Source organism: Bombina bombina, chromosome 1, assembly GCF_027579735.1.
Source record: "Bombina bombina isolate aBomBom1 chromosome 1, aBomBom1.pri, whole genome shotgun sequence".
NCBI classification, from domain to species: Eukaryota; Metazoa; Chordata; class Amphibia; order Anura; family Bombinatoridae; genus Bombina; species Bombina bombina.
This window is the reverse complement of record NC_069499.1, coordinates 736341827-736355584: the sequence shown is the minus strand read 5'-3', so window position 1 is coordinate 736355584 and position 13758 is coordinate 736341827. Positions and strand designations below refer to the sequence as shown.

Sequence of the window (13758 nt, the reverse complement as noted above, 5' to 3'; positions counted from 1 at the left end):
CCCCCGAATATGACAAATATAGAATACTCATAAGGAGTTGTACTCACAGTGGCCACTAGATGCCAGCAAAGTGCACATAATGAACAGGGAAAAGAAACCTGAACTTTGTGCAAAGTGCAAAAAATTACATATAAGACAAACTATAAACTCATAGCTCTGAAATTAGATTGTAGAGCTAACTACTGTGTTAGATAACAATAAATCATAATTCAGAAAGCAGAATATATTGTTGCACAGACATATGCATTATGATAATACGCCAGGGAGAGGAATACTCTGAACCGAAATGCGGATAAGTACAGCAAAGTAGATATACCGCCATAAAAGCTTACACTAGATAATAAATGTAAGTATGGTGAAGCATAGCTCAAACAAAGAAAACCATACATATTATTTGTCCATATAAGAATTATTATGGAAAATCACTGAAATACAGATAAAAACACCAGATAAACATCTTAAGCATGGATAAGCACAGATATGCTGAAAGCGTATATCGTCCATGTAACCATAAGAATGGAGTTAACGCAGATAATTCACCAGACATGATATCTGCCATATGATAAAATTATGTATAAACGCTGGAAAACGCTCTTAAATATATATAATACATAAGAAAATCAGAGTTGTGAGTAACCCTGGAAACATTGAAACAAAGTGTTTTAGGGCTAACAAGCAAATGTTGATACAAAATAAAAATGTACAAACTCTGCAATACTGGTTAAAAGTAAGCTGCTGTAGTTGGATTCAAACTCTAAGCCTTCCCCTTGCAAGGCACAGCAGTTATCCTGCCTAGGCCATTAAGGGCTGTTGACTACTGGAGAGTAAGTGTTTGAAAACCCTCAAATAGGAATCTGTATAAAAAAGTGTGTAAATGTTATAAGGCTATTAAACCTAGTGTTATTTGTTGAAAATATGTGGAAGCCCTGAAAAGTTAGTTAACCCATAGAAGAGAAGTTGCCAAACAATAAATGAACATGTATAAACACTACAATGCTAGTGACCACAGGTAGTGTTATTTGACCCATGTGGAAGCCCTGTAATTTAAGTCAAGTACCAATGGCAACTAAACATGTCTCCTCATAGAAAACTAGCTACCTCAGGCAGAGTTCTATGCCACTTAAGCATTATAATGCTAGAGAGACATACATATGGATATTGTTCCATGATAGAGAAAAATGTGCAAGCGTCTCAAGGTTAGGTAACCATAGATAAAGTTATCTGCCACATGAGACATACAGTAGTGCCAGAACTGAAATGCTTGCTTGGCACATGGTAATAAACAGGTACAAACATTGTAAATCTAGTGTACCAAATATAAGGTCATGTGAAACCCTAGAAAAAACTTAAATTATGCTTACCTGATCATTTTCTTTTCTTCAGATGAAAAGAGTCCACAGCTGCATTCATACTTTGGGGAAATAAGAACCTGGCCACCAGGAGGAGGCAAAGACACCCCAGCCAGAGGCTTAAATACTCCTCCCACTCCCCTCATCCCCCAGTCATTCTGCTGAGGAACAAGGAACAGTAGAAGAAATACCAGGGTAAAAGGTGCCAGAAGAATAAAAAAAGAACAGACGCCACAGAAAAACACGGGAGGGGAGCTGTGGACTCTATCCATCTGAAGAAAAGACAATTATCAGGTAAGCATAATTTAAGTTTTTCTTCATAAATGGAAAGAGTCCACAGCTGCATTCATTACTTTTGGGAAAACAATACCCAAGCTACAGAGGACACTGAATGCGAACACGGGAGGGTACAATAGGCGGCCCATTCTGAGGGCACTAGGCCTGGAAAACCACAACCCAACCAAACCCCGCTTCTACAGAAACCGGAAAAAAAACTAGAAAGGCCCCAAGGACACTGACCCGCAGATAGTCCAAAGGCCTAACTAGAGACTGCTTAAGCAGATTCACTGAGCCAACACTCCTCCAGGAGAGGCCGTCGCCCAGCAGTCGGTCCCCACACAACCCTTACTAGCACCAGTAGTACCACACAACCCTTACTAGCACCAGTAGTAACAGCCAAAGTCCCCAAAAGGGAGAGGACAAGGAGGAACCACAGGGATACCCAAAGGGTACAGCAAGATCCCATAAAGGAAAAACACCTTTAAAAGTAAGCCAAGCCCCCAGAGACCCAAATGGGTCCTGAGAACAAGGTGAGACGACAACCAGACCAAGCAGAACCACAAGGTGCAAAATCAGGCATCAGCAAGGAGAAGAAAACATCTCCCCAACATCGTGCAACAGCATCGAAAAGATAGCTTAAGACAAAGTCCTCAAACTGTCAGAACTCAAAAAACTGAGCAAACAGAAAAAATATGTGTAGCAAACCCAGAAAAGGTAAACATCCCAGTCCAGGGCACACTCCAGGCAATCCAAGCCGCCCGACCTATTCACAGATTTCAAAAAGGAGAGAAGCACAGAACCTCAAAAAAAATGCCCACTGGCATCCCCAAGACCTGAGGATGAGCAACAGATCTCAGATCCTACACTTAGCCGGATCAGCCCAAGCGACGGCAGATCTGAAAGCAGGGGAACAAAAGAGACCCCAAGACCAGCCCCCAAGAGGGCGGAAGAATGGACACAGCCACTCCAACAGAGCTCGGGTGCCAACCCAAAAACTCCTCCTTAGAGACAGTCGAACAGGTTTTAGACCCAATGAGATCTAGCAAAACCACCCAACTAAAGTCTCAACGCGGAGCCAGCAGCTCCCCAGATGGAAAGGAACAACTCAAAGAACAGACCATTCCCTGAACCAGATAAAACATCAGTTCCAACCTCCCGTACACATGAGAGGCCCCTAAAATAGGAACCATACCTCCTAAAGGAGGATAACTAACCCCCTAAAAAGAGAGCATCGATAAGAACCTGCCCATAAGCCAGGAAGCCGGAGGTCGAACCGAGAGAACTCAAGGCCACGCCACTGACGAACACGGAAATAACCCTTAAAAAAACAACTTGCGAACACACATGCAAGGCGCAATAGCTACAGCTGAACAACTGCAAACCGTCCGCTTGCTAGGCAGCAAAGCCCACCATCAGGTTACATCAGTTGGCTGTCCCAAAGGAACTGTATCGTCCAGCACAAGACGAGCCCTAAAGAGCCCCGGCTCTCAAGAAATCTGGCCAAGTTGTAAAACAGAACAGTCAGAACAAAGGCTAAGCCCAAGTACCCTGTAAACTGGAGCACCCCGAACCAGCCCTAGGATCATAAAGGTCCGGTAACAACCTACAGCGGTAACAACCTACAGCGGAATCAACACGTGAAAACGCCAAGTGAAACACTGGACAACCGGAAGAACCAGGACAGAAGGCTCTAGCCTCACAAATGTTTATAATAAACAACATTCCAGGAACTTAAATACCCCATCTGATATAGAAAACAGACCCACAGGGGAAAATTCAGATTAACACGGATAACAAGAGCAAGGGGAACAGTGAAGACAAGTCACCCGAACAGAGTCTCCACATTACCTCAGATACGAAATCAGAGGACAGAAAAACATGGGTAGAGATGCCACAATAGATGGCAATACCTGAACCATATGAGTGGAAAAGCCACTAGGACCTCTTCAACCCCAGAAGGAGATGCAGAGCATTCCTGACTCCGGGAAGAGACCCCTTAACGAAGCCCAGAGACACCACACTGTCTAATGTCCCTAATAGGGAACAACCAACTTCCGAAGGGAAATCCAGGTCCCCAGAAGGTGACCCGATCCACAAGGAGAAACAGACATAGTCCAAAAAGGTCTCAATGAGAAGAGAACCACTAAAGGAACAGGTCCCAAGAAGGACAATTCCCGGAGCCTCAGAAAGGCAAAACCGTCCAGACTGGTGGAAAAAAGGCGCTAAACCCCACACCTTCCAACCATGTGGGAAGGAATACTCTAGGTCCCTAGGACATCAGAAGCAACAGAGAGTGAAGCAGCAAAAATTCACTGACCCAGTCACCAAATAGACGGCTTTGAAGGACTGAAACAATCCTGTGAGCCACACGGACCCGCAAGTCCGCACAAGAAAGCATAGCTGAAACTTGTAAAATAAAAAAACAGGAAACACAAATAATATTGTGAGCACTCGCAGCCTCAACCTGACCAGCCAGGTAGAACAGGCGCCATGTGTCTGAATACGCTGCGCGACAGAAGATCTGAACCCAAGCAGGACCAGCCTGCAACCAGGGTCATAACTGTCAAGCTACCTAAATCCACACTCATAGAGGGAGGAAGAAAAAAGAGACAAACATGGGACGAACGTGTCCCGAACAAACTTCCACAGAAGTAAAATTTGAGTATTGATCTCAGAGTAAGTTCCAGAAGGAAACATAAAAGTAAAAAATAAAATGTATCCTAACCGGATAAAATTAAATGAGAGGTAACCCGAAGGTTAACACCTAAAAAGAACAGAAATACCCGCAGAAACAGCCTAACGGAACCCCTGTTCTTCCAACAAAACTAGGATGGATCTCGATAACAAGATTAAAAGGAGATTACGTCATCCCCTCATGCCTAATGAGGCGAGTTATTCGAATTAGAAGACTGAGGAGTCCCGTAGCCGTTAAGGATAGGGTCCCCTAACAACTCAAAAACATGACTGAGTAGAACACGAAGGCGAGCCAGCCTGTAAGAAAGGCACAACACTCAGGAACAGTTACACCCGCAGGGAACTACACATACCCTCCCATGGCCGGGAGACCTGGGACAATAGGGCAGGAGCACAATCACAAATAAACATCTGGACTTTGTAGATGAGCAATCACCAACAAATTGTGAAATTGAAAACGTGCAACAACCTCCGGGGGGAACCATCCCATAACCTGGGTTACCCGCATGTGTAGCAGTAGGGAGCAGTAGGGAACTCGCCTCTCGGAGGACAGGGCCCCCGAGGTGGATGGCTCAGCAGTCCCTTGAATCCCTGAGCCCGAGTAACAAGGCGCTCTAGTATGGCCTACAGAACATAACTGAGTGACCTGAGTCAACGGGGCCAATTCGCATTCTTCACAGGACAAAGAATCTGAATCAGAAAGGCAAGCAATCTCAACATCAGAATCCTCTATAACTGTATAAAGGATACCAAAAGATGGATTATATAGAAAACAATTAAAACGCCACCTGACACCCACAATGGCTGGGGAACTCACCACCTCCTATGAACCAGACACCAGTGGACTAGATTTCTTCGTCATAAATGCAGAAATGGGAGACCAGAACATAAAACACACCCGGTCACAAGGTAAACAGTACAGTCCAAAAAAAACGCGCCCAACCTAAGGTCGTGTCACTTCCAAAGGCCGTTATGTTACAAAAGCCATGAGCCCAGTTAACACTACACATAAGCAGATTGAATCACATAACAAACATGATTAAAAAAACCCTGTTCAATAATCCTCCTCAGGAGATATTAACTCTCAATTCCAAGATACAAAAGGAGTCCCACTGAGACCCTGTATTTTTCATGTAAGTTTGCAGGAACAAACGAGTTACAGTACATTCATGAAGAAGTAAAATGAAACAATCTTACCAGAATCTAAGCCAAGTGTGATGGATAGTAGCATCGCCTCCACCATGGACTTGAGAGAAGAAAGCAAGCAGAGAAGCCAAGTTTGTCAACGCCGATTTCTTGTGGAGTTGTTAATATGAGTCGGGATGGTTTCACAGAATAACTCTCCCTGCATCTCTGGAGTCTAACTTCCATCCAAGCCCTCACTGAGAGACTGACCGGATTTCTTAAAACTCCCGTTCCATGTCGAAGAGTACTACCCTCCATAAGAGACAAAAAACAACTTCTGACACTTCTCTGCCAACGTCCTGGGACGAAAGGCAAAGAATGACTGGGGGTGAGGGGAGTGGGAGGGGTATTTAAGCCTTTGGCTGTGGTGTCTTTGCCTCCTCCTGGTGGCCAGGTTCTTATTTCCCAAAAGTAATGAATGGGAAATAAGAATCCATTTATGAAGATAATAGGAGCATGAATCCATTTATGAAGATAATAGGAGCATGATAAACTAGTATAAACACTGCCAGGATATGGAAACATACATAAGGTTTGTAGCATGGCAGATAAACAAATGCAAATACTGTATTATGTGTCGCCTAAAGAAAACAGCTGAGGCAAAATATGTGCAAACACTATAATTTTCAAGAAGTGTCAAAAGGTATACACAAAGAACTTCAAGGAGCCTGTCTGTCAGAGGTATAAAGAGAACAGCATCACACAACTCCCTATCTGTCCCATATACCCCTCATACAAGCACACTATGTATATGCACAGTATCATAAGTCTCCTTCACACTGATGAAAGATCCACTCTAGTACCCTATCATCTAGAAGGTGCCTCTATAGTGGAAACCGCTAATGCCCTGAAGAAATGGCGCCAAGATCCGTAGCGGGAAAATCAATCCCGTCAAACTAATAAGAGTGCTAAGGACCACCAGCCGCAATCCATAAAGAAGACATAAGCGGCGCTAAATTAATACAAGTCCCTAGGCCTGTACACGCTCCATTCGCAATGGCAATGCGGAGACTGTGAGCGTGGTAATTTTTCATATAGGACTATATAATGGAGACGGAAATAAAAAGTTAATGACTCACCCATCTGCTGTCCTAGGCTGCCTTCATACCAGTTCCAGGTCTAAATGTAGAAACTTCATCCTAACAGGGACCTGTGGTGCAAAGGAAAGCAGTGTAACTAAAACTAGTTGCATGCTGGGGAGGGTAGGATAAGTATACTGGAAGGAGGCATGGGAAACTTCCCAGCAACATTCCCCAAAAGTCTTACTAAGAGAATGACATGGCTACTAAATTTAGAGCAATAAAATACATAAACTAAAGCAGAGCATGTTTCTCTGCCATCCTCCTGTAGACAAAGACAAAGGATTATTGGGGAAGTGGGAGCGATATTTCAATGTTCTGTTTGGTGTGTCTTTGCCTCCTCCTGGTGGCCAGGTGAAGTATTTCCCATAGGCTATGAATGCTTTTGTGGACCCTCACTGCCATTAGAAGGAAATGGATAGTTTATTAGTTTGTCGGTTCTATTCTTTTAGTGCTGCTGTGCAGTGTGGAGATGTAAAATGGAAAGTAGGGGTGTGGTTACATTGCAGAGTGTTTCATATCTGTATTGCAATCATAAAAGGGGTCTGTGATGTGGGCTGTGGAGGGAAGTTGTATTCTCTGTGATCCCAAGAATTATCCATATATTTATAATGCCTCTTTATTCAAAGGAATTTTCATGTTTTTTTTTTTTTTATATAATGAACCGTTCTCTTATTGCATTTGTTTTCGTTCTCACCGCAAGGCAAGTGACATCAGAAGGAATCAACCAGGACATAACCTTTATATGAACAACCAATGATGCTGTTAGTCTATGACATATTGTAGAGTCACAACAGTGTTGATGACAATGGGAGCTGCAGTTGAAATCATTACTGTCACTTCTCCTTCCTCTTTCATCACGCTGAACCATAGTAGCAGAACAATAATATATTTAACTATAGGATGATACAAACTGTTGCTATAAACCTCAAAACCATTGTAACTATATTGACCCTTCAGCACCTTATGAATGACTTAAATATTTAGAACGACATAATATTTCAGTGGACAATGTTAACATTCTTGCCTTAATGAAGGATCGTAGGTAATGATCTAAGCCTTCCTCGTGACACGTTGAGACAATGTGGAGAATCACACTGCAAAAAAAAAAAAAAGATGATCACAAATAAACATTGGCAAGAATCGATCTCCAGCTTTGCATTACAGAGCTATACAGACTTGTCTCTAGATGGATCTATATGGTCATTGGTAACATAAAAGTGCATATTTGGGATAAAGAAGGTGAGACAGGGTAAAGAGAAGAGAACTGTGTGTGTCAGGGGGAGACAGTAAGAAATAGCAGAGGAACACTATATTAACAAACAATTTGTTTTTCACCTCATTGTGACAGACACTTTTTATAGCCAGCAATGGAAAAACTAAAACATGATACAGTTATTTGCTGCCTTTTTCTACTGCTACAGTATGTTATATTGCTTCAGTGATCAGCTTTAGACATTAGACAATACTTACAGAGTACAATTTAAAGCCACCTCATCTTCATGAGACACTTTAGTTAGAACTTGAAAGAGTTGCATAAGAGTTATAGGTAGGAACTGAATCATTACTTGCACATCCATCGCGTGTAAGCACTGTAGGAGTAAAGCAAGAAATATTTATTTGTAGTGCTTGAGAAAAGTTGTGCTATTATGCACCTAAATGCCACTAGATGGCACACAACTGCCACAATTAAATGAGATCACTTTAAAACATAATCAGCAATTTTTGAGTAGCAATTCCATTTTAGGATAAATATCACACTTAACCTGCACATATCTTCACAGCTGATCTATGCATTTTGGGTTAATTGTGGCTAATCACTTTATTTTGTTGATAAATTTTATGTGGCTAGTTCAATACATAAAGGGTTGTAAGACCCCTTATTTAAAGGAGCCTATCGTCTTCGTTCAAATAAGTGGTCCTGTGTCTGTCCAGCTACCAGTTGATAAATACCTCTCAGCATCAATCTTATTCTTTTTTTTTTTTTTGCCAACACTAGCTTTCTTCTTCGTTTATCCCTTCCAGTTTACTGCCACTTGCTGCTAGCCCCATAGGACCCAGGTCTTGGGTTCCCCCAAGGATCTTCAATGTTATAATATTTCTGCGTTGGACGTTAAACCCATGTATATTATTAAAAGATATTTCAAATTTCTTTCTCACGTAGTGTATATATCCCCTTTTAAAGGAGTAAAAAATATACTTCCTATTTGAAAAGAAACACACAGAGAAGGAAACAATAGAGAAGTGGTGAAGGTGCCTGCCTGTGTGCAATTATTTAGAGCAAGACAGGTAACTGCAACTCAAGGCCCACAAGCAAACAGAATCTCGAAATACACTTTCGCCAGATACTACAACACCGATAGTTCAGCAGGGTGCAAACGTCATGCTGCAGGACCAAGCCTCAAACATTAACAAAGGTGAACTATAAACGTGGTAGTTTATTGAGCAATCTAACAACAGAAACATGCCAGGGTAATTTTAAAGCGTATATGTTTTGCATTTAGGAAGAAATGTAGAAGATTGGAATTACTTCGTTCTCATGGTATCTTTATTTGAAAAGCAAGAATGTAAGCTTTAGGAGCCTGCCCATTTTTGGTTCAGCACCTGGGTAGCACATGCTGATTGGTAGCTAAATGTAGCCACCAATCAGCAAGCGGTACGCAGGGTGCTGAACCAAAAATGAGCCGGCGCCTTAGCTTAGATTCCTACTTTTCAAATAAAGATACCAAGAAAACTAAGAAAATTGATAATAGGAGTAAATTAGAAAGTTACGTAAAATTGCATGCTCTATCTGAAGCATGAAAGAAAAATATTGGGTTTAGTTTCCCTTTAAACTAGTGTATTGCAAGCTCACGTGAATGTGTTTTAGCAAAAGTTTTTAATTTGTGCTCTATTTGAAACTGAGTTGCACTATTGGTTGTCTTTCTCTCTGAAGTTAACTACAAGCAAGTTGCAACTATAAGATACAAATTTCATCTTATATTGAGTCCACAGCAGTAAGACTATAGGTTTTGAATCTGGAGACCAGGGTTCATTCCTCAGAAGGTTAAAGTGAATGTAAATTTAGATGATAAAGTGCCCTGTTTGTAAAAATCTGATTAAAAACAGGGGCACTTTAATTCATCAAATTTACATTTCACTCGTGTTGTGAAAATACTTACCTTTAATCTTGACAGCCGCTGCATCGCTTCCCCCGCCCGTTGCAAAGTCTCTTCCCGGGTCTAAAATGAAGAATCCGGCTTACTCCAATCACAGCGTTGAATCAGACACTGATTCATTTCTGACGTATGAAGAGGCTTGCGACGACCGGGGGAATCGCTGGATCGGCTGTCAAGATTAAAAGGTAAGTATTTTCACAACACGAGTGAAATGTAAATTTTGATGGATTAAAGTGTCCCTGTTTTTAATCGGATTTTTAAAAACCGGGCACTTTATCATCTAAATTTATATTCACTTTAACTACAAGCAATTTGCAGCTACTGGATTCTTCCATCAGACTACCAGATAGTAAAGAGTGATTCATCACTCCAGAGAATGTTCCCATTGCTCCAGAGTACAGTGTCAGTGTGCTTTACACCACTCCAGCTGATGCTTAGCATTGCGTATGTTGATGTGAGGCTTGTGTACAGCTTCTTGGACATGGAAACCCATTTCATGAAGCTCCTGAAGTACAGTTCTTGTGCTGATGTTACTTCCAGAGGCAAATTGAAACTCTGTAGTGAGTGAGGCAACAGATGATATACCATTTTTATGCACTATGAGCTTCAGCTCTCGGTAGCCCAGCTCTATGTGTTTATATGGTCTTAAATTTCATGGCTGGGCTGTTGTTGTTCCTAGATGCTTCCACTTCACAATAACTGCACTTACAGTTAACCCGGGCAGATCTAGTAGGCTAGTCAAGATCTATGGAGATCTTATGGCTATGTGCTGGATTTTATGCACCTGTTAGCAATGAGTGTGGCTGAAACCCCTGAACTCAATAATTAGTCGGGGTGACAACATATTTTTGGCCATATAGTGAAATATGTGATTGGTTTCAGATATAAGTTATGTTTTTATATTGTCTTGTGTACACTTTTGGTTGAAGAGTGGGTCTCTTTAACCCCATTAAAGCAGCAACGAACCCTGAGGCATGCAGTGATAGAGCGGTCTCGTTTCAGGTCTATGATGAAGGCGTAAGCCTTACCTCTTGCAAGAGGAGTGTTTTTTAAATTGTTTCCATGTTTTAAATAAACTTGAAGAAGTTATAGCTGTGTGCTGCTATATCCTTTTGTGAATATATCACACTATTTCAACTCTAGTGGCTGGTGTTAAAGGGTTAAATAGTTTGGATCTCTTTAAAAAGTAAACTTTTAAACAATATAATATTGTAAAAATTTTAATACTTTTTTTCAAAGTCAGGCTGGTTGTATAAAATTGACACATTCACATTTGAATATTTGAACATTTGAATATTTCACAGTTGAATATTTGAACATTTGAATATTTCACAGTTGAATATTTCAAGTTTCAACATTTCTAAAATAAATTTGATCATTCTAGTTGGACTTTTAAAACCATTACAATGCTAAAACAAAACAATTTTAAACAGAACATCTCCTGTTCTGTTTAAAAGTAAATCAAAACTGAAGATTGCTTTGCTAATTGTACCTGTATTTTGTTTAGAAAGGGACAGTCAACACCAGAATTTGTGTGGTTTAAAAATATAGATAATCCCTTTATTACCCATTCCCAAGATTTGCATAACCAACACTGTTATAATAATACACATTTTACTTTTGTGATTACCTTCTGCTGACTGCCCCCTTATTTCAGTTCTTTTGACAGACTAGCATTTAAGCCAATCAGTGTTCACTCCTAGGTCACTTCAAGTGCATGAGCTCAATGTTATCTATATGAAACACATGAACTAATGCCTCTAGTGGTCAAAATGCATTCAGATTAGAGTTAGTCTTCAAGGTCTAAGAAATTAGCATATGAACCTACTAGGTTTAGCTTTCAACTAAGAATACCAAAAGAACAAAGTAAACTTGGTGATAAAATTAAATTGAGGAGTTGTTTAAAATGACATGCCCTATTAAAATCATGAAGGTTTTTTTTGGACTTGACTGTCCCTTTAAGTAATTAGAAACACATAGCACTAATGGATTACACCAGCATAGTGAATATATGGAGAGAAGTAGGTTTGAAATATTTAACTCAATAAATGGGGTATATAACACAGATAATAAATGTGTCTTTTTGTCCCCAGTATAATGTTTCTTAAAATGTTATCATAGAAATACCTCTTTGTTTTATTTTAGTACCTGTTCTACCCATTCTTAAAGGGTACCAAAGCACAAAATAACGTTGGTTGCTAAGGAAGTATAATGCACTTGATCTTAAGAGCATTCAGAGATATGGGGGCCTATTTATCGATGTGCGAGCGGACATGATATGAAGTAGTAGCGTATCATGTCCGCCACACATCGATAAATGCCGACCACTGCTTCAAAACTTCTGTTACAGAGCTTGATAAAAATGCCCATTGAACTGGTGCATATGCACTGTAAACATCACCAAAGCAAGTGTATGGCGTATACAACATGTCTCATATGGCGTTTAAGGGTGCTTATGTTCACAGTAATTACTTTTACACTTGGAATATTGAATAAAGTTGCCCAAAACTACAGGCCAGATTACAGGCCACTACCAAGATACAAATATGTATTTTTAAATAAATAGTAAATGTTTTAATAAACACTATTCTTTGGCCAAATAGCACCATTAGAAATTTTAGTTATGTCCCTTTAAAAGAGAAAACTATGAAATAGAGTACGAAATATTTGAGAACAGCTAAAAATGCAATTTTTTACTGTACCTTTAAGTATTTGACAAGATCCCCTGGAACATCTTTGGATCCAGACTGCATTTTTTGGCAGTATTCAAAGAAATTGTATAGATGCAAATCCTGTATAAAAACAGGAGGAAAAAAATATTTTATACTTTAAGTTTATGTACAAAAGGAACAATGAAAGGTAGAACTTGCAGTACTGTAGTGCATTAACACAAATGCTGGGCAGGGACACTGTGAAAAAAACACCATGGAGGAACAAACATTGCTTTTCATATGCTAAGCTAGCGTTACCGATTATTGAGGTATTTTTCAATAAGAAAATAAAGAACCATGATACTCAAAATTGTGGAACATAATTTAAATTTGGAACACCACTGACATACTTTTTAAATGCATGCGACACTTCTGGCTTTTTAAACCATGTGAAACCTTTATAAGGACATTGCAGTGAAAAATAAAGAGGTCTATGTTGTTTTATATTGTTAAAAAAATCTTTATTGTCACTAATGGGGTCTAGGCTAAACTAGAAAAACAGAAAAAAAATGAGGTAAGAGTCTCAAATGAGAAAAACTCCAGAATCGAGCAATTCAAAAACAGAATTTATGTTTACCTGATAAATTACTTTCTCTTGCGGTGTATCCAGTCCACGGATTCATCCTTTACTTGTGGGATATTCTCATTCCCTACAGGAAGTAGCAAAGAGAGCACACAGCAAAGCTGTCCATATAGCTCCCCCTCTAGCTTCACCCCCCAGTCATTCGACCAAAGGTTAGGAAGAAAAAGGAGAAACCATAGGGTGCAGTGGTGACTGTAGTTTAAACAAAAAATTTTTTACCTGACTTAAATGCCAGGGCGGGCCGTGGACTGGATACACCGCAAGAGAAAGTAATTTATCAGGTAAGCATAAATTCTGTTTTCTCTTGCAAGGTGTATCCAGTCCACGGATTCATCCTTACTTGTGGAATACCAATACCAAAGCTTTAGGACACGGATGAAGGGAGGGAACAAGACAGGTACCTTAAAGGGAAGGCACCACTGCTTGCAAAACCTTTCTCCCAAAAATAGCCTCCGAAGAAGCAAAAGTATCGAATTTGTAAAATTTGGCAAAAGTATGCAGTGAAGACCAAGTCGCTGCCTTACAAATCTGTTCAACAGAAGCCTCATTTTTGAAAGCCCATGTGGAAGCCACTGCTCTGGTAGAATGAGCAGTAATTCTTTCAGGAGGCTGCTGGCCAGTAGTCTCATAGGCCAAACGGATGATGCTTTTCAGCCAAAAGGAAAGAGAAGTAGCAGTCGCTTACTGACCTCTCCTCTTACCAGAATAGATAACAAACAA

At 40.3% G+C, this 13758-nt stretch overlaps 1 protein-coding gene across 3 annotated transcripts in view; it reads right to left on the bottom strand.

Annotated features, from left to right (window-relative positions):
- Window positions 1-13758, bottom strand: part of DOCK11 (dedicator of cytokinesis 11) — a 923283-nt gene that overhangs the window by 592690 nt on the left and 316835 nt on the right. For all 3 annotated transcript variants that reach the window (XM_053699249.1, XM_053699251.1, XM_053699250.1), the window contains exons 23-25: window positions 12447-12536; window positions 8060-8178; window positions 7614-7683 (exon numbers count right to left, since the gene is read on the bottom strand). In XM_053699249.1, coding sequence (XP_053555224.1) covers window positions 7614-7683; window positions 8060-8178; window positions 12447-12536 — 279 coding nt within the window. The remainder of the gene's footprint in view (window positions 1-7613; window positions 7684-8059; window positions 8179-12446; window positions 12537-13758) is intronic.